The sequence below is a fragment of the Salmo trutta genome, chromosome 20 (genome assembly GCF_901001165.1).
Source record: "Salmo trutta chromosome 20, fSalTru1.1, whole genome shotgun sequence".
In the NCBI taxonomy this organism is placed as follows: Eukaryota; Metazoa; Chordata; class Actinopteri; order Salmoniformes; family Salmonidae; genus Salmo; species Salmo trutta.
In genome coordinates this window covers 28,677,365-28,703,757 of record NC_042976.1, presented here as the reverse complement: position 1 = coordinate 28,703,757, position 26,393 = coordinate 28,677,365, and the positions used below count along the sequence as shown (strand labels likewise).

The window sequence follows — 26,393 nt, the reverse complement described above, 5'->3', positions numbered from 1 at the left end:
ATTAAATTGTTTTTTTCCCCTCATCAATCTACACACAATAGCCCATAATGACAAAGCAAAAGCAGGATTTTATACATTTTTGGTAATTTATAAAAAAATCTAAAACTGAAATATCACATTTACATAAGTATTCAGACCCTTTACTCAGTACTTTGTTGAAGCACCTTTGCAATCAATTACAGCATCAAGTCTTCTTGGGTATGACTCTACAAGCTTGGCACACCTGTATTTGGGGAGTTTCTCCCATTTTCCTCTGCAGATCCTCTCAAGATCATGTTCAAGTCCAGGCTCTGGCTGGGCCACTCAAGGACATTCCGAGACTTGTCCCGAAGCCACTCCTGCGTTGTCTTGGCTGTGTGCTTAGGGTCGTTGTCCTGCTGGAATGTGAACCTTCGCTCCAGTCTGATGTCCTGAGCGCTCTGGAGCAGGTTTTCATCAAGGATCTCGCTGCACTTTGCTCTGTTCATCTTTGCATTGATCCTGACTAGTCATCCAGTCCCTGCCGCTGAAAAACATCCCGACAGCATGATGCTGCCCCCACCATGCTTCACCGTAGGGATGGTGCCAGGATTCCTCTAGAAGTGACGCTTGACATTCAGGCCAAAGAGTTCAATCTTGGTTTCATCAGACCAGAGAATCTTGTTTATCATGATCTGAGAGTCTTTAGGTGCCTTTTGGCAAACTCCAGCAGGCTGACATGTGCCTTTTTGCTGAGGAGTGGCTTCAGTCTGGCCACTCTACCATAAAGGCCTGATTGGTGGAGTGCTGCAGAGATGGTTGTCCTTCTGGAAGTTTCTCCCATCTCCACAGAGGAACTCTAGCGCTCTGTCAGACTGACCATCGAGTTCTTGGTCACCTCCCTGACCAAGGCCCTTCTCCCTCGATTGCTCAGTGTAGCCGGGAGGCGGGCTGTAGGAAGAGTCTTGTGTTCTTGGGGACCTTCAATAATGCAGAAATGTTTTGGTACCCAAGTTGCAGAAACATTGCAAGGATGATCAATGGAAACAGGATGCACCTGAGCTCAGTTTCGAGTCTCATAGCAATGGGTCTGAATACTTATGTAAATAAGGTATTTCTGTCTTTTATGATTAATAAATGTGCAAAAATTTCTAAAAACCTGTTTTCACTTTGTCATAATGGGGTATTGTGTGTAGATTGCTGAGGATTTTTATTTATTTAGTCTATTTTAGAATAATGCTGTAACGTAACAAAATGTGGAATAAGTCAAGGGGTCTGAGTACTTTCTGAAGGCACTGTATGTGTGTGCGTGCTTGTGATTGTGTGTGTGTGCGCGTGCCTGACAACAACTCACTTATACAGAATATTCATCCTTTCTTTCCTACAGGGACCTAATGGCCCCTCAGGACCCGAAGGCCCCCCAGGAAACCAGGGATCAGACGGACCCAGAGTGAGCGACCACTCTAACACTGGGCCAACACAGGATCACTTAGACTTAAATGATACCCAATTCTATGATAATACATTATTCTCACTACTTTTGTGAAGAATGTTAACCTTTGGATCATATTGTCTTTAGAACACTGACTATATTCCTCTTTCCCTTTAGGGTTTCCCTGGTACACCTGGCCCCCCAGGAGAAAAGGTAGGCTTGTTGTCAATTATCTTCTAATAAAAGGCCAAAGTTCCCACCTATTGTACTGTATATTGTTGTTCATCCAATCAGATTGCTCTCATTTGTGATGTTCAGTAAGTTGTCTCAGTAATGACGTTGGCCTTCTCTCTCCAGGGTGACCGGCTGTCATTCCAGAGTGAGAAGGGAGACAAGGTGAAACACGCACAATTTTATGTTCATAACATCTTTATAAAGAGTTTATAAGAAATGATTTAGCCATAATAAATCAGTTGTAAACAGTTATAACTTCCTTCCTTCACCATTGAGGGACAGATTTGGTCCCTATCTCCCTTCACCTCCTCTTCTTCCAGAACAAAGCCCTCTGCCTTTCCACTCTATATAGTTTTCTTTGTTCCCGTTTCTGATCAGTACCCTTGGTATTTCCCTCTCCTGATAGGGTGCACAAGGGCTCCGTGGTCCCCCTGGCCCCCCTGGACTCCCATCACAGGAAGTAGGAGGAAATACCATTACGCATTTCCTCCCTGGACCACCGGTACCCAGCTCTTTATAATCAATAACTTACTTTGACCTAAGTCCTTGAATCCTTCATGGAGCATAGGCCACTGACGAATGTCCTCCTCATTCTGTTAACACATCTATGGGTATCAGTGGATGGGTGGATGGATGGATAAATGGGTGGATGGATGGATAAATGGATTGATGAATGGATGAAGGGAAAGTAGGTCTGCCTGCTTACTAAAGGTGTTTGTATCTGTCCTTCAGGGTCAGCGAGGCGAGACAGGAGACAGAGGAGAGAAAGTGAGTGTTTTACTATTTTTCAACTTGTTCATACATGAAATGACATTACAGTACATTAAGTAAATATTTTGATGGCCACTATGAGTAACATTGATGTAATTTCCATTTTTGTCTGCAGGGTTCTTGCGTTCCCTATCTAAACGGGGTCAAGGGTGAACAAGGCCCACCAGGACCAAGGGTGAGGGACGATGATCACATTTCAATATTTTATTGAAATAAAACAACATTATTTGCTTTCATGGAAGAACTGAGTTTCTGTGTCTTGGATTTCAGGGAAAACCTGGCAAAGATGGCGACAATGGATTTAAGGTAAGGTCATACATGTATACACCTAGTCTCTCACTCCACCCTCTTGTATTTCTCTCTCCCTCTCATTATGTCTGTGTCACTGTCCTTCTCTCGCTCTCTCTTGGGGTTTTGTCTCAGTAGTTCAGTTTGATGTCTTTGTCCTGATCATTGTGATGTGCCTGTTGTCATACAGGGAGAGAGAGGCTTTCCTGGTGGCCCTGGATACCATGGAACACCGGTAACTACGCAACCATTTATACTGTACCTGTCAACCTGTACACACCTGTCATATGCTTATTAGAAATGATCTCTGAATTACCTTTCAGTTCTGAGGCTAATAAAATGGACATCTCTCTGTGTTCTAGGGTGAAAAAGGAGAGAAAGGACCTCCAGCATATGTAAGTACTGTCTCTGCATACTTTATACCAGTGGTTCCCAAACATGTTTGGCCCACGACCCCATTTTGATATCTGAAAATTATCATGACCCCACCATGTGAAAACAAATTATGTAATTAACAGCCAATGTTTACTTTTTTAATTGGGGCTATGGCAGTCAGTTGTAAAACATTCTAACAGTATTTCTAATCTGAGGAACTGATTGTCTTCTTAACTCACCATCATATACTTTGAATGTGGGGCTATGACAGTCAATTGCATATTAGTCTGACATCATTTCCCTAATCTCACCACCACTAATGAGATGGGTGTGCTTGATGCATGTCGCATCGGAGCTTCTCAAGGTCAGGGGGCGTGGTCGCACCTCATCTCTCCTGTCACATCCAACCTGGATGGATATTTGTTTTTAATGTAGACGAGAGCACTGAATCAGCGTACCATGAGATGTAATGCTCGGAGGGAGACGGCATCGTATTCTCTTTGAGTCAGGAACCGGCATGTCAACTGAGCCAGGATCACCGTCGAACAGATTTCGCTGATTCTGTCACTCATCTGGAGAATGTTGTTGTATTTCCCCTGCATGCTTGCATTCAGTTCGTTCAGTTCCCCAAATACTGTATGTCGTTGCATAGGCAAGGATACACATTTTATTGTCATTACACAGAAAGACAACAAAGTAAATTTTTTGAACATCCATTGCGAATGACAACAGTTCCTCTCTCAATTTGAAAAATCTTTCCAACACTCTCCCTCGATAACCATCAAGCCTCAATATGAAATAGAACATTGTCCTGCTCTGATCCCATATCTCTATATAGTGGGTGTATCATCCATATGGTAGAGGGAGACACATTCATTTTTTTTATTTCACCTTCATGGCCTTCAAGGTAGGCCAGTTGAGAACATAACTAGAGTGAAGAGGCCTGCCCGCCGTCCCGTGATAGATGGAGCCCCATCTTTGCAAAAGCTCACGTCCATTTGGAGAGCATATGGTGGGGAGTTTGAGTCATTCAGTCAGTTTCCTCTTGATTGCTAGCATCAATTCTTAGTTTCACAGTGTTATCTTACAAAAGTATTGATGTGAGTTTCTGTTCCTCTGCCCCCCCACACATTGTTTTCACCATATCAATTGCAGCCTGTAATATCAAAATATCTTCAGTAGTGTGTGGTTTCATAGCATTGCAGGCTTAGCCATTCACCGTGGTAATGATTCAAGGGCAACGGTCAAGTGCGGCACTCTAAGGGTGCAATCTAAGGGTGCGTCGTTGAATTCTTACTTTTAGATTAGAAAAATGTTCATTTTCATATCAGGCAACCCCTAGTTTAGGAACCTCTGCTCTGTTCTCTCTCTCTGTAGATGTGCTGAGACCGTTAAGCACGTTTATCTAACTTTTGTACATTTAGGTGCAATTCTCTTTTTCTACCACCAGATGTCACCATACAGTCTTTGAAATTGAAATGAGACCAACAGAGTGCTGAGCATCAGCATTATTCTTAAATAGTGTAGTAATATATGAGTCTGGTATGCAGGGGGATGAACATTTTGTATACATTTTAGTTTTCTGTGATTTTAAGGTTGATAGTGCTCCTGGCTCTCCCGGCCCCCCTGGTCTCCCGGGCTTCCAAGGAGAAAGAGGTACAGTACACCCCACCAGGACCCTTTTATAAAACTACACTGTTTATGTTATCACACCAGCATCCATAGAAGAATGCACACTAAGGTTCTATATAGGCCTTATGTACCACCAACTGTCAATTTTTCCTCTGAAAGGTTTCCCTGGTCTTCAAGGAGACCTTGGTCCACCAGGTAAGAGAACAAAAACACACCCATCAAGTGATCAGTGCATTCTTTGAGACTTGGTCACATTTTACTTCCTCTCTGTCATGTAGTGTGTTAGTTGACGTCCCCAAACCTCACTGTGTGCCTCCTCTCTGGTGTATCTTAGGCAGGCATATTGAAGGACCTCCCGGAGAGAAGGGCCAACCAGGAGAGATCGGTCAGAAGGGAGACAGGGGTGCAAATGGGGACTCTCTCACAGGAAAGCCTGGACAAGATGGATCCATCGGACCCCCTGGTCCTCCCGGACCTCCTGGTAGGTACACTTTACACATTCATAGTGTGACATTTGTCATTCTGGAGTCATGTACTGTAGCTGATTATACATATAGCACTGGAGTCTTTTATGTGCCTCAGTGTTACCTGAGATGTCTCTCACTTTTACCACCTCTCTCTGTGTGTGTGTGTGTGTGTGTGTGTGTGTGTGTTGTGCTTTCTGTATAGGTGATGAGCCATGTGATCCAGCCCTTGAGAAGGGACCACCTGGGCCCCCTGGCCCACCAGGACTACAGGGGGAGTTGGGACAGAAAGGTAAGGAGGGGAGAGAGGAGATGGTGAGACTTGGTCATTTCATATAGTGCAGTTGAGAAGTTGACTTTGTTAGCGAGACATCTCATCCCACGCCGTCACCTACCTGTTATTTCTATACTGTAAACTTGTATTGCGTTGTACCTTCAGGTGATCAGGGAGACACGTGTGTGCACTGTGAAGCCTTCGGCCCCCCTGGACTCCCCGGTCCACAGGGGCCTAAAGGACTGCAAGGTGAGGTGACCCACACTATTGAATGAATCATAAATTGAGATTACATATACAGCATTGAAACCTTTGGTGCCATTGATTTCAACAAGTGATTGGCGCTAAGATTGAGTTCCACATCTTCAGCCTGTGTCTCAGGTTAAGATCCTGACCCTAGGGCCTATATTAATCCACCTCCACACTCTTTCCTATGAGATGGTGTTGATGTGTTTGATTGAGAGGTGTGGTTCGTCTCCTGTAGGATATCCTGGAGCAGCAGGCACTAAAGGAGACAAAGGCCTTCCTGGACCTACTGGGCCTGATGGAAGCCCTGTGAGTTATCTTCATCACATTACTCATTCCTCTAATAGAACATGATGCAGACCATTACAGTGGAAATGTTGCATCACTATAGCTCCATGAAGATCAAGATCCTTATTTGTGTGTAACAAGTAGTCAGAGGACGTTCACATTTCAAGTTTTATTAGTCGTATGTACAGGATACACCGTCCAACGAAATGCTGACGTCCAGGTACCTTCTCGACAATGCAACAGCAATTAGAAATAATAGAAGATAAGAATACGAACATAAAGTAAATGGCTCAGTAGAATACATTTTTTAGCATAAGTGTAATACAGGAAGGCACAATTTATAGTGCAATATTGACACGTCATTGCTATGTATGTTTGTCTAGTTGTTTTCTAATAAAATAGATTGTTGATTGATCCTGCTGTCTCTTCTCCTCTCCTCAGGGTAATTACGGTACTCCTGGGTTGATAGGGGCACCAGGAGCCCATGGGGAGCCTGGGGATATCTACGTGGCTCCAGGGCTGAAGGGTGACAAAGGAGGGTCTGGCTTCGTGGGCACACGAGGACTGCCAGGTGTGGATGGACTGCCAGGGAAAGCTGGACAACCAGGCCTGCCCGGACCCAAAGGAGAACCTGTAAGTGTGTGCACACATGCGTGGGTGTGTTTCAGCCATCGCTTTAAAGCTTGCAGCATCTACGCTCATGCAGTGATGTGGTCACTCATCCCTCTCTATCTCTGATCTCTGCCTACAGGCCCGAGATGGCATCAAGGGGGACCGTGGTCTGGATGGGGAACCTGGGATCACTGGACCACAAGGAGAGAGGGGTCCTCCTGGTGTACCAGGGTTTGGCCGGCAGGGGGAGCCTGGAGAGAAGGGTACACCTGGCCAAGGAGGCCGACCTGGAATCCCTGGACAACCAGGTGGGTGTGCAGCTACATATATATATTTATATATGCAGGTATAAGGAGCCTATGACCATATGTATCTGCTCTCTCCCTACGTGTCAGGAGTGAAAGGTGAACCAGGAAAAGGTGTGAGTTCACCTGGACCCCAAGGCACCCCTGGACCTCGAGGAGAATCTGGCATACGTGGACTACAAGGTGAGGATCAGCTTTGTGTTTATATGTATTGGTATAGATTATGGTAGCCTATGGTCCAGCATGGCCCTGCACAGCTCATCATGAACATCTTCTCCATCCCTACCCAGGTGACCGAGGACCTCATGGAGACCCAGGAATGCCAGGATTCCCAGGACAGAAAGGTGACACAGGTGCACCTGGCATGGGATTCTCAGGACCACCTGGGCCTAAAGGATATTCTGGAGCTCCAGGAGCCACTGGGTTGCCAGGAGAGCCTGGAAGACCTGGACAGGGTGGTTTCTCTGGAATACCAGGCACACCTGGTCCAAAAGTGTGTATTTTATATTCGTGTGTCATTGCTTCACTTCCTGTTGTTTCAAACTCCACAACCAACCAATCAACTAATCTTCTACTGTCCTCTCTAGGGTGAGCCAGGTAGGGGTCTACCTGGACCTAAAGGTGCTCAGGGTCCTGCCGGAGTGACAGGTTTCCCTGGAGAGAAAGGCAACCTTGGTCTACCTGGTATTCCTGGACAAGAGGGACACACAGGACCACCTGGAGCTCAGGGCATCAAAGGTGACCACGGTCCCCCTGGTCAGCATGGTGGCACTGGACCCCCTGGACCCCCTGGAGCAGGAGAACCTGGTGCCCCTGGACCCATGGGACCCCCTGGAGAGTCAGGCCTCTTCGGTCGTGACGGTGTGAAGGGTGATAAGGGTTTGCCTGGCTTTCCTGGTCTGGACATGCCCGGCCCTCAGGGAGAGAAGGGAGACTCAGGATTACCTGGACTTTCTGGTTCCAAAGGGTTTCCAGGACGACCAGGCCCCGCCGGCAGAGATGGATTCCCTGGGGAGGCAGGTGAGACTGACATGCCTCAGAACAGTGTAGGAGGTCTGATGTAACTGGAAGGACATTGACACTCGTTGACTGGACAGGTCTTTGTTGATTGTTGTTGAATTGAATGAGCATTTGGTGAAATTGAGAAGCTTTGACCTTCAATACTTTGTAAGCTCTGACCTTCAATACTCAGATCTTTTTCCATTCCATTTTCATTTATTTGTTGATGTGTGTGTGTGTGTTTCCCAGGCCCCAAGGGAGAGATGGGAGTCATGGGAACACCCGGAACACCAGGATATCAGGGTCCTTCTGGGAACCCTGGAAGTCCAGGACTGAGAGGTGAGACAGTAGAACTACAGCCTCTGCACTTCTAGAATACCCATCAGTGTGTTTTACACCACTATCCTATTACATCTCTCACAACTAATTTCTTTCTCTCAGGTGACCCTGGTATCTCTGGGCCAAGGGGGGAGTTCGGTGAGCCTGGACCCAAAGGAGAGAGGGGAGAGCAAGGTCTCCAAGGCCCTGCTGGCAACATGACTGACGTTGACATGGAGCACATGAAGGGAGAGAAAGGAGACCTCGGAGACCCAGGTATACAACATGAACATGGCCCATCCTACTGCACTGTATGTCTGTGTCAGATGATTAGTTCAAATGGTATTTTCAAACAGTCACTGTGAATAGTTTAGTTGTGCTAAATTCCACTTTTTCTCATTAGGTGACCCTGGATACACGGGACAGAAAGGTTATCCAGGACAGCCTGGAGTACCTGGTATGCCAGGAAAGGATGGAGAGCCCGGTACACCTGGTCAGCCAGGTAAGTCACCTGCGTAGGCTTCGCACCACCCCTCAGTTTATCGGGAATGGTCCAAAATTGTATACTACCTAGTCTGAAAGTATGTATTGGTCTTGCACAATATATACACTGCCTTCAGAAAGAATTCATGACCCTTGATTTATTCCACATTTGTTGTGTTACAGCCCAAATTTAAAATTTATTAAATATATGTTTTTCTTACCCATCTACACACAATATCCCATATTGACAATGTGAAAACATGTTTTTTGACATTTTAGCAAATCTATTAAAAATGAAATACAGAAATATCTCATGTACATACGTATTCACACCCCTTTGCTATGACCAAATTGAGCTCAAGTGCATCAGCATTCCTTTGATCATCCTTGAGATGTCGTTACAACTTGATTGGAGTCCACCTGGGGCCAATTAAAATGTTTGGCCCGGATTTAGAAAGAAACACACCTGTCTATATAAGGTCCCACAGTTGGCAGTGCTTGTCAGAGCAGAAACTATACCATTAAGTCCAAGAAACTGTCAGTATAGCAGCAAGATAGATGTGTGATTAGTGTTAGTGTTTAACATTTCCAAGAGTGCACTGGTGTCCATGGAAAAAAATGGAACCACCCAGACTCTGCCTAGAGCTGTCTCTACAGCACTTCACCAATCTGGGCATTATGGGAGAGTGGTCACACAGAAGCCACTCCTGAGAAAAAGGCATGACAGCACGCCTGGAGTTTGCAAAAAAGGCATGTGAAAGTCTCAGAGCACAAGCCAAAAAGATAATGTGGTCTGATGAGACCCAAATTGAAATCTTTGGTCTGAATGCAAAGCATTATATCTGGAGAAAACCAGGCACAGCTCATCACCGGTCTAACACACGCACGAGGAGGCTAAAACAGACTTTCCTCTGTCGCGACGTCCCTCTAAGGCCCTTCTGCTAGCTTGCTACCCCCGACCTGTTAGCTGTCTGAATCGCCGTGTCTCCAGCCAGCCCAGCCACTCACTGGACCCCTATGATCACTCGGCTACACATGCCTCTCCCTAATATCAATATGCCTTGTCCATTACTGTCCTGGTTAGTGATAAATGTCTTACTTCACTGTAGAGCCTCTAGCCCTGCTCAATATGCCTTAACCAACTATTTAGTTCCACCTCCCACATATGCGGTGATATCACCTGGTTTAAACATCTCTAGAGACAATATCTCTCTCATCATTACTCAATGCCTAGGTTTACCTCCAATGTACTCACATCCTACCATACCTTTGTCTGTACATAATGCCTTGAATCTATTCTATTGCGCCCAGAAACCTGCTCCTTTTACTCTCTGTTCCAAACGTACTAGACGACCAGTTCTTATTGCCTTTAACCGTAACCTTATCCTACTCCTCCTCTGTTCCTCTGGTGATGTAGAGGTTAACCCAGGCCCTGCAGTACCTAGCTCCACTCCCAAGCCCCAAGTACTCTCATTGGTTGACTTCTGTAACCGTAAATGCCTTGGTTTCATGCATGTTAACATTAGAAGCCTCCTTCCTAAGTTTGTTTTATTCACTGCTTTAGCACACTCTGCCAACCCGGATGTCCTAGCCGTGTCTGAATCCTGGCTCAGGAAGACCACCAAAAACCCTGAAATTTCCATCCCTAACTATAACATTTTCCGACAAGATAGAACTGCCAAAGGGGGCGGTGTTGCAATCTACTGCAGAGATAGCCTGCAGAGTTCTGTCTTACTATCCAGGTCTGTACCCAAACAATTCAAGCTTCTACTTTTAAAAATCCACCTTTCCAGAAACAAGTCTCTCACCGTTGCTGCTTGGTATAGACCACCCTCTGCCCCCAGCTGTGCCCTGGACAGCATATGTGAATTGATTGCCCCCCATCCATCTTCAGAGCTCATGCTGCTAGGTGACCTAAACTGGGACATGCTTAACACCCCGGCCATCCTACAATCTAAGCTTGATGCCCTCAATCTCACACAAATGATCAATGAACCCATCAAGTACAACAATGCCATAAAATTCTCCTTCCTGCTCTTAAATGCAAGTAAAACTAAATACATCCTCTTCAACCGATCGCTGCCTGCACCTGCCCGCCCGTCCAGCATCACTACTCTGGACAGTTCTGACTTAGAATATGTAGACAACTACAAATACTTAGGTGTCTGGTTAGACTGTAAACTCTCCTTCCAGACTCACATTAAGCATATCCAATCCAAAATAAAAATCTAGAATCAGCATCCTATTTCGCAACAAAGCATCCTTCACTCATGCTGCCGAACATACCCTCGTTAAACTGACCATCCTACCGATCCTCGACTTCAGCAATGTCATTTACAAAATAGCCTCCAACACTCTACTCAACAAATTGGATGCAGTCTATCACAGTGCCATCCGTTTTGTCACCAAAGCCCCATATACTACCCACCACTGCGACCTGTATGTTCTCGTTGGTTGGCCCTCGCTTCATACTCGTCGCCAAACCCACTGACTCCAGGTCATCTACAAGTCTCTGCTAGGTAAAACCCCGCGTTATCTCAGCTCACTGGTCACCATAGCAGCTCCAGTGTTTAATTGCTATATACTTCGCCACCATGGGCTATTTATTGCCTTACCTCCCTTATCCTACCTCATTTGCACACACTGTATATAGACTTTTTCTACTGTATTATTTACTGTATGTTTGTTTATTCCATGTGTAACTCTGTGTTGTTGTATGTGTCGAACTGCTTTGCTTTCCTATGGCCAGGTAGCAGTTGTAAATGAGAACTTGTTCTCAACTAGCCTACCGAGTTAAATAAAGATGAAATAAAAATAAAAAACACCATCCCTACTGTAAAGCATGGTGGTGGCAGCATCATGCTATGGGCATACTTTTCAGTGGCAGGGAATGGGAGACTGGTAAGGATAGAGGGAACAATGAATGGAGCCAAATGCAGACAAAGAGTTGATGAGAACATGCTTTGGTATGCCAATAACCTTAGACTGGGAAGATTTATGTTCCATCAGGACAATGACCCCAAGCATAGAGCCAAAGCAATGCTGGAATACCTTCAGAACAAGAATGTGAAAGTCCTTGAGTGACCCAGCCAAAGCCGATACTTAAATCCCATTGTAAATCTGTGGAAAGACTTGAAGTTAGCTGGGGAGTGGCGATGAACAGCAAATTTAACAGAGCTTGAGATTCAGGAAGGAAGAATGGGAGAAAATCCCCAAATCAGATACAGAAATACCCAAGATGACTTAAAGCTGTAATTGCCACCAAAGGTGGTTCTACAAAGTATTCACGTGTGTCAATACTTATGTAAATCAGATATGTATTTCATTTAAAATAAATTAGCTAAAATTACTAGAAACATTCTCACTTTGTCATTATGGGGTAATGTGTGTAAATGGGTGAGGAAAAATAATCAATTAATAATTTTGAACTCATGGAGTAAGTCAAGGGGTATGAATACTTTCTGAAGGCACTGTAGTTTGGGTATTGGGACACAGTCAATATAGTGATAAAAAATTAAACTCTCTTTCAGACACTATGATTCTTGTTTCTCAGGTGATAAAGGAGACACAGGTTTTCCTGGAGAGCCCGGCAGTATTGGATATCCTGGAAATAAAGGAGGCATTGGCGAAATGGGATATCCAGGTAAGAAAACAACACAATCCTTTCACTGACAAGAACAGACATCATCCTTTAAATAGAACATCCACTCAGATCTGTTTTCTATGTCCAAGAAAAAAGTGTCAATTGTGAAAGTGTCAAGTCTAAGGCTAAGATATGCTAACTGGCCTACTGGTCTTGATGCGCTTCAGTTCTGGTTAAATTGGTTCTAACCGGGTTCTCCTGATGGTTCCACAGGTTCTATAGGTACGAAGGGTGATAAAGGCATTGTGGGCACACCGGGTCATCCAGGGTTCAGGGGTACAGAGGGGGTGAAGGGAGACAAGGGACAAACCGGTCTGCCAGGTGTTGGAGTACCAGGAGCCCCTGGAGAGAAGGTAAGCTACTTACTACCACATATTGTGTGTTTGTGTGTCTGCTACAGTACATACATATTTGTAATTAGATGCCACTAACCGTCTTGTCTTTTTCTTTCAATCAATCTTTCTATGCTCTTCTTTTCTATTCGTTTTCCCCCTCCCTCTCTGTCTCAGGGTCAGTTGGGTCTGCCTGGTTTCCCTGGTAACGCAGGAGAGAAGGGTCAGAAGGGAGGAATGGGAGTGCCCGGGATGCCAGGAACACCAGGAACCAAGGGAGACACTGGACACATCGGTTACCAAGGTGAGGCTCCGGTCTCCATGACCAGAACTACTCCTGTTCGACCTGACTGATTGATTAGTGGGTTGATTTTATTTTGGGTTTAAAAATAAGCATTATTTGGTACATAGAATTTTTGATCATCTCACAAACCCAGAGATATGTCTTGTTGCTTGGCAACCTCTAAACCCAGGTGTGTGTTGTAATGTGCAGGTCAGCCGGGTCAGCCAGGAGAGAAGGGTATTGGTGGGCTTCCCGGGTCACCAGGAGAGCCAGGTCAAACAGGTCGACCAGGTAAGTACTCTAACAGATGGAACACAGTAACAATGCCCCAGGTTCCTTTCAGTACAATATGACAGCTAGTCAAGAAGCTTACCCCTGAATCATTTCCCAAGTGTACATACTGTAGCTACCAGGGGCTGAAACAATAATTCAGGCCGGGAATTTGACTCCATCCCAGGCCACCCTGTTCATGCAAACCACCAGATCGCTAATATTGTAGCCTTACCCTATTTGTTGATGTAACGGGTACCAAACGAGTTATACATTTGACCACTATGTTCATCTGGGAAGAAAGTTATCCACATTACAAAATATAAACATTTGGGACTGACCAACAAGTAGCCTATCTGAACACTGAGTTTTCAATGTATGCTATGGCTATGGGTGCACCCTCAAACTCACTAGGAATACACCAATGATAGCACATACAAATGTACAAGGCTAGACACACAAAACAATTAGCCTACACTTTTTAAAAAGAGAATGAGATATGTAGTTCTCTCTCATGTTGTCGTCTGGAAAGGACCAAAACGCAGCGGGTTGTATACTCATCTTCTTTTAATAGGTGAAAGAAGGAAAACCAAACAAACACATATACAAAAATAACAGCAATGATGATGATGATGATGATGAATGACGAAAAAGACAGTCTTGTCAGGCAATGACAGCTAAACAAGAAACAACCTCCCACAAATTACAAACACACCCTAATATATAGGACTCTCAATCAAAGGCAACTAGACAACACTTGCCTTCAATTGAGAGTCCACACCCCAATTAACTAAACATAGACACAGACTAACTAGAAAGAACATAGAAATAGACTAACATAGAGCAGTGACCAAAAAACCCCGGACTACATAAATCAACTACCCTCTACATAATACACACACCCCGAACCACATAAACCAAATACCCTCTGCCATGTCCTGACCAAACTACAATAACAAATAACCCTTATACTGGTCAGGACGTGACACATGTTCAAATGATTATCTTTATATTCAAGCATCCAGCATATCAAAAGTATCACAACACTTCACACATTCACTGAACTTGAACATAAACTACAACAATGTAAGTAAGTATAATACAAAAGTCGAAAAAGCACTCCTCTACAAAAGTAGATTACAATGTTCACTAACTGGTGTCCATAAAGCAAACAGCACAACAATAAACACATCTATACACTAATACGAAAGTTCAAAAAACATGCCTCTGTACAAAAGCTTTAAGTCACAGCAAATGTTCTTTCACCCTTGTCAGCCTGTTAAGGAAGAGTCATAGCATAGCTACTTCAGAGTAACCAGTAAGTAATTACCTGTAGTAAACCAGTGGGTGGCGCAGTAACTCACTGCTCTCTGCCATCTTGTCAATGATGTCATCTTTGTCAAGTTCCATAAGAATCTCCTTCTCTGTTGCCATCAAAAAGAACGCTTCAAGGTTCTCTTGAGTGAGGGAGGTTCTTAGGTGGTTCTTCACAAATTTCAGGGTGGAGAAGGTCTTCTCAAGTCACTGAGGGATGGATAGGGTGAGGAGGAACTTGTAGCCCAAACCAATGATGTGATACGCATCCGTGAGCAGATTGTACTGAGACAGGAGAAGATAGCAGCATATTAAGCAGTTTTTACATGTGGAACAACTTCTGCTCACCAACTCCACACTTTCATCAGGATCCTCAAAGCCTTCCCCTGATTCATCACTGCCGGCGGCAGCCCTGGTGTTGTACTCCTCCAATGCTGACTGTTTCAGTCTTTCCCACTGTTGTGCAAGGCTGCTCAGTTCAGCCTTCAATGCCTCAACAGTGGCATGATCATCAAATTCCAGTAAGCATTTGCTGAGCTCCTTCATGGCTGTCTTTGGAAGGCCCTTTTCTCTGATCTCAGGAAAATGCTTCGGATTCCTGCAGGAGACATCTGCACGCAGCACTGCATTTGCTGCATAACGGCAGTGAATACTTTCAACAACAGTGCCCAGTACCACATTGTGGATCTTGATTTTGTAATCCATGTCTGCATTAGCAATGGGCTTGTCTTCTGCCAACTCACATGGTTTTCTCTTCTTTTTTTGTTGTTCTCTTCTCTGGGAGAGCAGTCTGAGCTTCGGCATCACAGTCCTGCTGCTCCTCCAGAATGCTATTGGCCCACTCAACAATGTCATCTGCTGCCCTCTTCACATCCTCAAAGTCTCGGGCACACTTTCTCAAGTTATCCTCCGTTCCCGTCACCAAGTGCTGTGCTGTTACGATATCCATGCCACTTGTTTGCAAGTATTTAGAGAGAGGGAACGTCTGCTCAAAAATCCTGAGAAAAACCTCAGCTGTAAGTATGGTTTCATACTTTAGGAGAGAATCTTAGTACCCTTGGGCCTTGCTTCGGATGGCAGGTTTTATGGTCACATCATTTTCAATTCTTTCCATAGTGATGACCACATCCGTGTAAAGTGCATGGTCAGGCTTTGCAAAGCTTCCAAATTCTTTCCTCAAGGCCTCGTCTTTGACCCACCAGCGTGTTTCACCAATTACATCAAGCCATCTGTGTCTCCTGTCCTCACTGGTTTCCTCCCATAGCTTCATGCGTTTTGTAGGAATCTCAAACGAACACTGAAATGTCATTCAGTTGTGAGAAAAGGGATTCACTTGCCACAACAACCCCAGTGGTGTCAGTTAGCACAAAGTTGAGGACATGTGAGTAACACCATATGTGCACCTGGTTAGGAGACTCTCCTGTGAGCAATGCATAGAAGCCCCTGTACTGTCCCTGCATATTAGCTGCTCAGTCTGTTGCATTACCAACACACTGTTTGATATCTATGTCCATCTTCTCAAGGGTCTGTTTCACAAGGTCCACAAAGTACTGTCCAGTCGATGACTCACAGTCAATGACTGCAATGAGTCTCTGGTGGACAACATCAGTGACATATTGACGAACTACTGCACACTGGTCTTTGGATGTTAAATCCTGTGTTGTGTCCATTTGTATTGAGAACATCCCTGCCTTTCTCACTTCAACAGCAATTGTCTGCTAAATCAACATTCTGATGACTTCAATTACTTTATTTGCTGTTGTTTTGGGCATCATAGTTACCAAGGGCCCTCTTCCTTTATTTCCCATCTGCTTCTTGCTCTTCTCAATGCAATCACTAACATGCTCTTGTAGGCAGACATCATATTTGCATCATAACAATATAAGCTCAAGAAACTTGCCATGATTGACGGCCATGTTTTCCAAGTTATATGCAGCTTCATGTCTGTGTCCTCTGTAGCTAAGCCCACATTTACAATAACTTGAACGACATCAATCACACGTTCCAGGACCTGCCTCCTCTTTCTGACCTGGTCTCGTTGAACTGACATTATCACTCAGAAGGGTACGGATGTCTGCTTTGCTGGCTCTGAGGGAAAAGACTTCTGCACTTTCTCTATGGTTCTTGCTTCTCTCATGTTCCTGTACTCTCTGATGGGCATGTTTCCAGGCCTGCATGCTTCTTTTGACAAATGCACTATCACTGGCTGAAGGTTTTGCGACTGCAAGACATACTGAGCAGAACAAGGAGGGAGTTACTTCATTGTATGTCAGCCATTTTCTGTTTGTGCCATCTTTATAGTGGAATACATTGGGAATGACTCTTTGAGGGGTTTGTTTTGGGTGGTACTGAAAAAACAAGTCAAAATCCTTGGACTGAGGACGGACAAAACAATCAAATGGATTTTCAGTGCTTTCTCTGTCCCTTACTATTTTCTCTGTACTGGGCTCTGACTCTCTGACTCTCTGACTTTCTCTCTCTCTCTCTCTCTCTCTCTCTCTCTCTCTCTCTCTCTCTCTCTCTCCCCCCACACACATCTGGTTACTCTGCAGAATGAGATTAACATTGTAAATAACCTAAATTTAAACTTGCATTACTTGTGCAGTCATCGATTGTATGCCCACCGATTACAGTCCTACTGATAATCTCATAAATAAAGCACATATTAATGTAAAATCATAGCCTACATGTTTAGGTTTGTGCTCTTACGTTGTACCTGAAGGTTCCTGCTCTGAGTCTGACTCTGTACTGACCACCATCTCCAGTTCTGCAGGAGCACCTGAAGCTCTCGTGCTGCTGCTGCTTCCTTCTCCACCTTTACAAAGAAAATACTATTATCATACTCACTATCATTAGTGTATCAGTAGCTCTAGTGCTGCTGCTGCTTCCTTCTCCACCTTTACAAAGAAAATACTATTATCATACTCACTATCAATAGTGTATCAGTAGCTCTAGTGCTGCTGCTGCTTCCTTCTCCACCTTTACAAAGAAAATACTCTATTATCATACTCACTATCATTAGTGTATCAGTAGGCTACATTAATACAGCTCTGGAAAATGTAAGAGTGGCCTCTTAATTTGGAGTCGTCTCTTAATTTTTCCCAGAGCTGTATATTATTGTAGTAACTTGTAATGATGGTACTAATGGCTCTAATGATCTTTGTCATTGCCTGTGCTGTGTCACACAGGCTACTGTGTTACGTTCATGGATGTATTATGGTTACGTTACACTGTACAGCGAAACAGGCTGCACTTTCCCTAGCTTATGTGGCATGAGTCATGACCGAATGCTGGCAAGTCCATAGTCTCTGGGCAAGCATCCCACCCTAGTCAACAGCCAGTGGAATCGCGTCGCGCGAAATACAAAACCTCATAAATGCTATAACTTCAATTTCTCAAACATATGACTATTTTACACCGTTTTATAGATACACCTCTCCTGAATCGAACCACGTTGTCCGATTTCAAAAAGGCTTTACAGCAAAAGCAAAACATTAGATTATGTTAGGAGAGTACCCAGCCAGAAATAATCACACTGCCATTTTCAAAGCAACTAGCATGCATCACAAATACCCAAAACACAGCTAAAAGATTTAAAAATAACTTTACTGGGAAATCACACTTTGCAATAAACGACGTGGTATGCTCAGAAAAATAGGCTAGGCGATACATGTTAGCGCCATCTTGGAACCATCAACCATCAAAAATACTATTGTAAATATTCCCTTACCTTTGATTATCTTCATCAGAAGGCACTTCCAGGAATCCCAGGTCCACAACAAATGTAGTTTTGTTCGAAAAGGTTAATAATTTATGTCCCAATAGTTCCTTCTTGTTAGCGCGTTCCGAAGGCTACTCATAATGTACTGAAGCGCGCGGGACTTCTCGTCACGAATGTGCAAAAAATATATATTTACGTTCGTTCAAACATGTCAAACGTTGTATAACATAAATCATTAGGGCCTTTTTCAACCAGAGCTTCAATAATATTCAAGGCGGACGATTGCATTGTCTTACTAAACGTTTCGAAAGGGGAGGGTAGCCATGGGTGCCCGCGTCATAGTAGTAAATGGCCCTCCCCCTGTGACCAACTTCCCAAGCCTCTCTTTGGGTCAGTTTCTACCATAGAAGACTCAAACCACTTTGTAAAGACTGTCGACATCTAGTGGAAGCCTTAGGAAGTGCTCAATGATTAATAAGTCCCTGTGTGTTTCAATGGCAAAGGTTTGAAGTTATTCCACACATCAGATTTCCATTTCCTGTTAGGATTTGTCTCAGGGTTTTGACTGCCATATGAGTTCTGTTATACTCACAGACACCATTCAAACAGTTTTAGAAACTTTAGAGTGTTTTCTATCCAAATCTACTAATTATATGCATATTCTAGTTACTGGGCAGGAGTAGTAACCAGATTAAATTGGGTACGTTTTTTATCCGGCCGTGCAAATACTGCCCCCTATCCCCAACAGGTTAAAGGGAGTGCTCCTAACTGCAGCTTGTAACCTGTAAAAAAGACACATGTCCACAGAAGCAATCAATCAATCAGATTCCAAACTCTCCACCACGGCCAAGACCAAAGAGCTCTCCAAGGATGTCAGGGACAAGATTGTAGACCTACACAAGGGTGGAATGGGCTACAAGACCATCGCCAAGCAGCTTGGTGAGAAGGTGACAACATTTGGTGCGATTATTCGCAAATGGAAGAAACACAAAAGAACTGTCAATATCCCTCGGCCTGGGGCTCCATGCAAGATCTCACCTCGTGGGGTTGCAATGATCATGAGAACGGTGAGGAATCAGCCCAGAACTACACGGGAGGATCTTGTCAATGATCTCAAGGCAGCTGGGACCATTGTCACCAAGAAAACAATTGGTAACACACTATGCCGTGAAGGACTAAAATCCTGCAGCGCCCGCAAGGTCCCCCTGCTCAAGAATACATATACATGCCCGTCTGAAGTTGTCCTCTGAATCATTCAGATGTTCATTGGCAAACTGGTGAAAGTGTTGTGGTCAGATGAGATCAAAATGGAGCTCTTTGGCATCAACTCAACTCGCCGTGTTTGGAGGAGGAGGAATGCTGCCTATGACCCCAAGAACACTATACCCACCGTCAAACATTATGCTTTGGGGGTGTTTTTCTGCTAAGGGGACAGGACAACTTCACCGCATCATTTGACGGGGCCATGTACTGTCAAATCTTGGGTGAGAACCTCCTTCCCTCAACCAGGGCATTGAAAATGGGTCGTGGATGGGTATTCCAGCATGACAATGACCCAAAACGCACGGCCAAGGCAACAAAGGAGTAGCTCAAGAAGAAGCACATTAAGGTCCTGGAGTGGCCTAGCCAGTCTCCAGACCTTAATCCCATAGAAAATCTGTGGAGGGAGCTGAAGGTTCGAGTTGCCAAATGTCAGCCTCGAAACCTTAATGACTTGGAGAAGATCTGCAAAGAGGAGTGGGACAAAATCCCTCCTGAGATGTGTGCAAACCTGGTGGCCAACTACAAGAAACGTCTGACCTCTGTGATTGCCAACAAGGGTTTTGCCACCAAGTACTAAGTCGTGTTTTGTAGAGGGGTCAAATACTTATTTCCCTCATTAAAATGGAAATAATTTTATAACATTTTTGACATGCGTTTTTCTGGATTTTTTGTTGTTATTCTGTCTTTCACTGTTCATATAAACCTACCATTAAAATTATAGACTGATTATTTCTTTGTAAGTGGGCAAACGTACAAAATCAGCAGGGGATCAAATACTTTTTTCCCCCACTGTATATTGTTTCCTAGGTGAGCCTGGTCTGCAGGGTCCACCAGGTACAACCGGAGAGAAAGGAGCGTCAGGAGTGGACGGCATACCTGGATCATCAGGAGAGAGAGGAGACACAGGTGAGTGACCTCTCCTGACCTTGAAGATGATCAGGTGTGTTTATCATCTTATAAACCGCTTGTAAACCACATGGTTTTATGATTTGTGCTATATTTCTATTAGAAGCCCCACATTTGACTGTCTCCATATCAACTCATGTACTGTGGATCCAAACAGTTAATTGACAGCGCAGGCAGGTGAAGTGTTTCTAGTCATGGCCTAGAGTTTTATCAACTCTGTTCTTTGTGTTTCTCCTACAGGTTTACCCGGCAGGGGCTTCTCAGGGACACCAGGATCGTCTGGGGATAAAGGTGACAAAGGCTCTCCAGGTTTCCCAGGCTCTCCAGGTATCCCGGGTATCCCAGGGACCAGGGGAGACAAGGGTACACCAGGTTTCGAGGGCTCCCATGGCCAGCCGGGAGAACGGGGTCTCCCAGGACCCGCCATGGAGGGGCCCAAAGGAGACCAAGGAATGCCAGGAAAGCCTGGAGAACCAGGTACTCCACACACCTGAGTCCTGCTGTAATGTACATTTGGATACATATGACCATCCTCTCATTATCCTCCTCTTCTCATCCCCATCTCAGGTACCAGTGGTGCTCCAGGTCCTGCTGGTGTTCCAGGCAGCGTGGGGGGGAAGGGAGAAAAGGGGGACCAAGGTGAACCAGGAGTACATGGGGAGCAGGGTTTCAAAGGAGATCAAGGATACCCTGGACTTTCTGTAGGTCACTTCCTGTTGCTCACTGACCGATCCATATCAGTCTAGTCTGTTTATCATGACACTTGACTAGTGTCCACCATCCGACTGGTGTGTATGTGTTACAGGGTCAAGCTGGCCTTCCAGGTGTTGATGGACTGAAGGGAGAGATGGGACTGCAGGGAGTGCCTGGTTTCCCAGGTGAGTGGTGCAGCTGATTTAGATGGTGTACACAGTTTCTTTGTGCCTGTACACTGTGTGTATGAGTCTGTGGTTCTGTTGGTTTTGTGGCTAAATCTCTTCTCTTGCAGGGACAAAGGGTGAATTCGGAGTGGTTGGATTCAAAGGAGAGCTGGGGGACAGAGGATTCCCAGGAGACAAAGGTGAAAGGAAGAGAAACATAACCGCCATTAAACCGAATCACTTAGTGCTCGTTTCACTGTGAAAAGCTCTCCTGAGCTTCTATAGCATCGAACACCTATATTATTACTGTGCGGATGTTATGAGTATATGGATTCTGATATGTTTGATTACATGAAATGGTATTAATCGTCCTTCCCTTCCTCCTTTCAGGTAATGATGGTCCCCCTGGTCCTCCTGGCCCCCACACCTTCATCAAGGGAGACAGCGGCTTCCCTGGTAATCAGGGCCCTCAGGGGCCTGTGGGGCCCTCGGGTATCCCTGGACTGAAAGGACAGCAAGGTGAGAGTCCGCACCTCTCTGATTCAGAGGGGTTGGGTTAAATGCGGAAGACACATATCAGTTGCATGCATTCAGTGGTACATCTGACTAGGTATCCCCTTTTTTCAAACCATCCTATCTACAATGAGCCAATCTATTATGACTGAACATCAGCTCTGATCACCCTGTAATATTGCACCCCTCTCATTCATTGTTCTCGTTCTCTCTCCTCCCTCCGTCTCCCAGGTGTGACAGGTATTCAGGGTATTAAAGGTGATGAGGGGAACCCAGGGTTTAATGGTCTCCCCGGCGCCAAGGGAGAACCAGGCTTGCTTGGTCCCTCAGGTGAGTCACACCCTCTTTGTCCAGTTAATAGCCACACTAAAAAGGTCACTACACTGCATGTAGAATAGAATGTCTCATCATTCTAGATGTACTATTTATATCTTGGGGTTATTCTCAGAAAACGTTCCATTTGACCTTTATCTCTCCTACCTATAGGACCCAGAGGGTACCCTGGACCCCCAGGACCTGACGGTGTTCCGGGTCAGGTGGGTCCTCCTGGCCCCTCCTCCATGGAACATGGTTTCCTGGTAACCAGGCACAGCCAATCGGTGGAGATTCCACATTGTCCTGAGGGAACGTCAGTGATCTATGATGGATATTCCCTACTCTACGTCCAGGGCAACGAGCGCTCCCACGGCCAGGACCTGGGTAAGCTAGAGAGGGAGGGGAGGTACTGTAGATGAGGCTATCTTGTATCTATCTTGTGATTCAGATCAGCATCACACTAAACTACTTGTGTGTAGGTACGGCTGGTAGCTGTCTAAGGAAGTTCAGTCCCATGCCCTTCCTCTTCTGTAACATCAACAACGTCTGTAACTATGCCTCCCGTAACGACTACTCCTATTGGCTCACCTCCCCTGAGCCCATGCCAATGAACATGGCCCCTATCACCGGCCAGAGCATCAGGCCCTTCATTAGCAGGTGTGTGGGTTCCTTGTTTCTACATGTGGTGCATTTGGCGCTTGCATTGATGGCAGTATATGTTTGTGTACTCACCTAGGGTATGTGTGTGTGTGTGTGACTGTCTGTGTATTGACCTCAGTCTATTCCTCCAGGTGTTCAGTGTGTGAGGCTCCTGCCATGGTGATAGCAGTACACAGTCAGAACATCATGATCCCATCATGCCCCAATGGCTGGGACTCACTCTGGATTGGCTACTCCTTCGTCATGGTGAGAGAAAAACAACTCGTATTGCAACGCCATACCTAGTGTACTTATCTGTACTTGCTTTGATAAACTTACCAATGTTTTTGTTTGCATATCCTTAACCCCCCATGTCTCTGTCTCTGTGCAGCACACCAGTGCAGGTGCTGAGGGCTCTGGACAGGCACTGGCATCTCCTGGCTCCTGTCTAGAGGAGTTCCGTGGTGCTCCGTTCATCGAGTGTCACGGCCGTGGAACCTGCAACTACTACGCCAACTCCTACAGCTTCTGGCTGGCCACCATCGAGGACGAGGAGATGTTTACGTAAGTTTACTTCCTTTTTCTCTCTCTTTTCCTCTCTCATCAGTGCTCTGACATGGTCTTGATTGAATGGAGGGATTGACTGATGTTGTCTGGTTCCAGGAAACCTGTGCCCACCACACAAAAGGCAGGAAATCTCCGGAGTAACATTAGCCGTTGCCAGGTGTGCATGAAGAGGACATAGGCCCTACCCCCTGACCTCTCTGTGACCCTTAACCACCCACCACAACCCCTGACCCCACCCAGTCCGACGGTCCGGGGCGTGACTTCGTGTTATTGACCAAAGGATGGTGCTATTTCACTGCGTGTGTGAGAGGAACAGACAGACACACTGTGAAACAGAACAAAAAAAAACACCCAGAAAGATTGATGAAAGAACAGAACACACCGTCAGAGGAGGCTGGTGGGAGTAGCTATAGGAGGACAGGCTCATTGGAATGGAATAATGGAACGGAGTAAAGTATGTGTTTCATATATGTTTGATACCGTTCCATTTATTCCATTTCAGCCATTGCAATGAGCCACTCCTCCTACCAGCCTTCTCTGACACACCAGAGACCAAACCATAAGATCAACTAGCCCTACGCTCCGTCATGCAGAACACTTTACTAACATTTTCACAACGTTTCTCTAGCGAATGTCGCCCAGTTTACGACTGCACTGAGTACATCCCGCCCCCCTCCCCATTAGTAAACTGGCGTCCATTTTGAAAGGGGGTGTTTGTGTAAGTCAGGTGCTATTGAATCTAATCTACTTGCCTTATTCCAGTACAGTATGTTTGTATTTTCACTCAATGCCACTGACTTTCAGCTCTGAGTTAGTTATATATATTGTTATTGCTCCTCACTTTTATTTTTGTAATAACACAATACTAATGTAAGGATGGGAGTTACCACTGGTTACAGATGCTTGTCATGCTGAGACATCACTGTAAGTTAAGGGCTCTATTCAATCTATCACGGAAGTTCATCGTTACAGCATGATTGAAAATTCAAAGGCAATGTTCCCACATTAGCAGAGACTGCATTCACAGTAAACGCTGCATATGTCGGCTCAATCGGAAATGACCTTTACATTTATATCATGCAATCTACCGCTTCAGCGACGCAGATTGAATAGAGCCCTAACGGTTGCTAGCATGCATGCATAGCGATGGTTCTGTTGTAAATATATTACTTTTCTTTTTCCTTCCTAAAATAACAGCCACCATAATCTCTTCAGGTATTTACATTTTAATTTGTGTTATTTCAATTTGTATTTATTTGAGTAAATGTAGAGCTCGAGTGGATTTGAGTTGCCAAAGAACCATAATCAATGTGACTAAAGAAAGTACAGTATGTAATTCTGTTCCAACCTGACCTAGGCACTTATAGTTATAATACTGGGTTTAATGTTACATGCTACAGTTAGCATACATCAGTCCTGCCGCTATAGGCCAACACCCTCAGTGCCTTATCTGTCAGTATGCAGAACAGTAACATAGTGGTGGCAGCATCACTGACAGTGTGTTATTTCATTGGAGCGCACATATTCACACATCACATAGGCTGCTGAGGACCACTCATAATAATTAATGTTAACGGAATGGTATCAAACACATGGAAAACATATGTTCGATGCCATCCCATTGATTACGTTCCAGCCATTACTACGAGCCGTCCTCTTCAATGAAGGTGCCGCCCGCATCACACACACACTCGCGTGTACACACCCTGTCAGTACGAGCGGGAACATTGACACAGCTTGTCATCTGTAGTATGCAGAGGGTGTGTGTGTTGTCACAAGCCATAAGAGTTTTCACACACGGACCTGTTGACAGAAGAAGTTCATGGCTTGTAGTTTGTGTGCAGAGCAATCCTTAAGACAGAGAGTCGTCAAACACTCGTCAGTTCACTTGGCCACTCAATCTACTCTGTGTGCATCAATAGTTCTGTGTAATGTACGTTTCCTGAATACGGCCTTCACATTATTTTGTGTGTTAAAGCTTATTAATCCAATGCTAGAAGCCAAAGAAAGACATGTATACACACGCACACCTATGTGTACTCTTATTCTTACGCTGATATACTTGATCATGCCTCCTGCAATATTATTCCTGTGGTAATTAGCTAGATATATTTAGAGTTTCCATTTTGGTCAAAGACAGAGAAGGATATATTTATGACTAAGTGCTTTTACATATTCCTGGGTATTTTGAATAAACTTTTCAAGCTCCCTTTTAAAATGTACGTATATTCCCTACTGCTCTGTTTGGCACTTGTCCCTAATCTACTACATGAATCCTACCCTGCTGCTCCCCCTTTTGTCTGAGGGTGAACGCAAAAACCCTACAACCAAGACTCTCCTGTCCAAGCCCAGAATCAGTCGAGTACTAAATTATTGAGATGGAAGAAATAAAGCTTCCAAACCTCAAACTACTTGTAACCGGCAATCATTCATAGGTTTGCTCCAATCAAAGCCGTTTGAAAGTAAAAGGCTCTTATCATTAGCAGACTGAACTCAAAACGTTTTTGTTTTATTATTATTCAGAAAATGCTCATTCATACATACAATATTAGTAGCACTTGTTGAGGAATATGTTTGAGTTCATTGGCAAATTTCACGAGAGTTCTTGGTTGTAGTCCCTAGCTCATGATTAACCAATCGACCAAATGTTTTGCCAACTATTCTTCTCACCTCTCAGTTCCCATACTGTGTAAATCATACAATAAAATGATTTGTATAAAATATGGTGTGTAATCACAACTGTCTCCTATTGGTGGCAGTGGTGGGATACAGTCACTGTTGGGGAGCCCAACAGCCTAAATCAATTTCAATGTTTTCTGTCCATTGTGTTGTACATGTAAAAGCTCTGTGATATACTATAGTAGTAGTCTCATCCACTAGAGGGAAAACTCAGTCCACTGTAGTGAAGACTACAGTTCAGTGGGAAGCCATATTCACTTAATTTCCACCTTGCCATTTTAGTCATTCAGCAGATGATATTACCCAGAGTGAAGATGGTCGAGACTACAATGCAGCCGAGCCACCAATGTCAAGTAGGCCCAACAATCAACTTGGATGTTCACCTTGAGTGTGTTTCTCCCTGCTTCCA

General features: G+C 44.7%; 1 protein-coding gene across 2 annotated transcripts in view; it reads left to right on the top strand.

The window, feature by feature from the left end:
• The window catches only part of LOC115156302 (collagen alpha-1(IV) chain), a 61,487-nt gene extending 35,461 nt beyond the window's left edge, over window positions 1-26,026 (top strand). For both annotated transcript variants that reach the window (XM_029703752.1, XM_029703753.1), the window contains 39 exons: window positions 1,346-1,408; window positions 1,568-1,603; window positions 1,748-1,786; window positions 2,031-2,126; window positions 2,357-2,392; window positions 2,511-2,570; window positions 2,666-2,701; window positions 2,874-2,918; window positions 3,046-3,078; window positions 4,654-4,714; window positions 4,850-4,885; window positions 5,025-5,171; window positions 5,360-5,446; window positions 5,594-5,677; window positions 5,913-5,983; window positions 6,404-6,595; window positions 6,714-6,882; window positions 6,970-7,062; window positions 7,170-7,372; window positions 7,467-7,899; window positions 8,128-8,217; window positions 8,320-8,472; window positions 8,600-8,698; window positions 12,233-12,322; window positions 12,536-12,675; window positions 12,832-12,958; window positions 13,148-13,228; window positions 20,313-20,411; window positions 20,652-20,888; window positions 20,979-21,112; window positions 21,217-21,289; window positions 21,400-21,471; window positions 21,662-21,790; window positions 22,016-22,114; window positions 22,271-22,483; window positions 22,579-22,756; window positions 22,891-23,005; window positions 23,130-23,302; window positions 23,402-26,026. In XM_029703752.1, the coding sequence (XP_029559612.1) occupies window positions 1,346-1,408; window positions 1,568-1,603; window positions 1,748-1,786; window positions 2,031-2,126; window positions 2,357-2,392; window positions 2,511-2,570; window positions 2,666-2,701; window positions 2,874-2,918; window positions 3,046-3,078; window positions 4,654-4,714; window positions 4,850-4,885; window positions 5,025-5,171; window positions 5,360-5,446; window positions 5,594-5,677; window positions 5,913-5,983; window positions 6,404-6,595; window positions 6,714-6,882; window positions 6,970-7,062; window positions 7,170-7,372; window positions 7,467-7,899; window positions 8,128-8,217; window positions 8,320-8,472; window positions 8,600-8,698; window positions 12,233-12,322; window positions 12,536-12,675; window positions 12,832-12,958; window positions 13,148-13,228; window positions 20,313-20,411; window positions 20,652-20,888; window positions 20,979-21,112; window positions 21,217-21,289; window positions 21,400-21,471; window positions 21,662-21,790; window positions 22,016-22,114; window positions 22,271-22,483; window positions 22,579-22,756; window positions 22,891-23,005; window positions 23,130-23,302; window positions 23,402-23,483 (4,404 nt within the window). In that variant the 3' untranslated portion in view covers window positions 23,484-26,026. The remainder of the gene's footprint in view (window positions 1-1,345; window positions 1,409-1,567; window positions 1,604-1,747; window positions 1,787-2,030; window positions 2,127-2,356; window positions 2,393-2,510; window positions 2,571-2,665; window positions 2,702-2,873; window positions 2,919-3,045; window positions 3,079-4,653; window positions 4,715-4,849; window positions 4,886-5,024; window positions 5,172-5,359; window positions 5,447-5,593; window positions 5,678-5,912; window positions 5,984-6,403; window positions 6,596-6,713; window positions 6,883-6,969; window positions 7,063-7,169; window positions 7,373-7,466; window positions 7,900-8,127; window positions 8,218-8,319; window positions 8,473-8,599; window positions 8,699-12,232; window positions 12,323-12,535; window positions 12,676-12,831; window positions 12,959-13,147; window positions 13,229-20,312; window positions 20,412-20,651; window positions 20,889-20,978; window positions 21,113-21,216; window positions 21,290-21,399; window positions 21,472-21,661; window positions 21,791-22,015; window positions 22,115-22,270; window positions 22,484-22,578; window positions 22,757-22,890; window positions 23,006-23,129; window positions 23,303-23,401) is intronic.
• The last annotated feature ends 367 nt before the right edge of the window (window positions 26,027-26,393 follow it).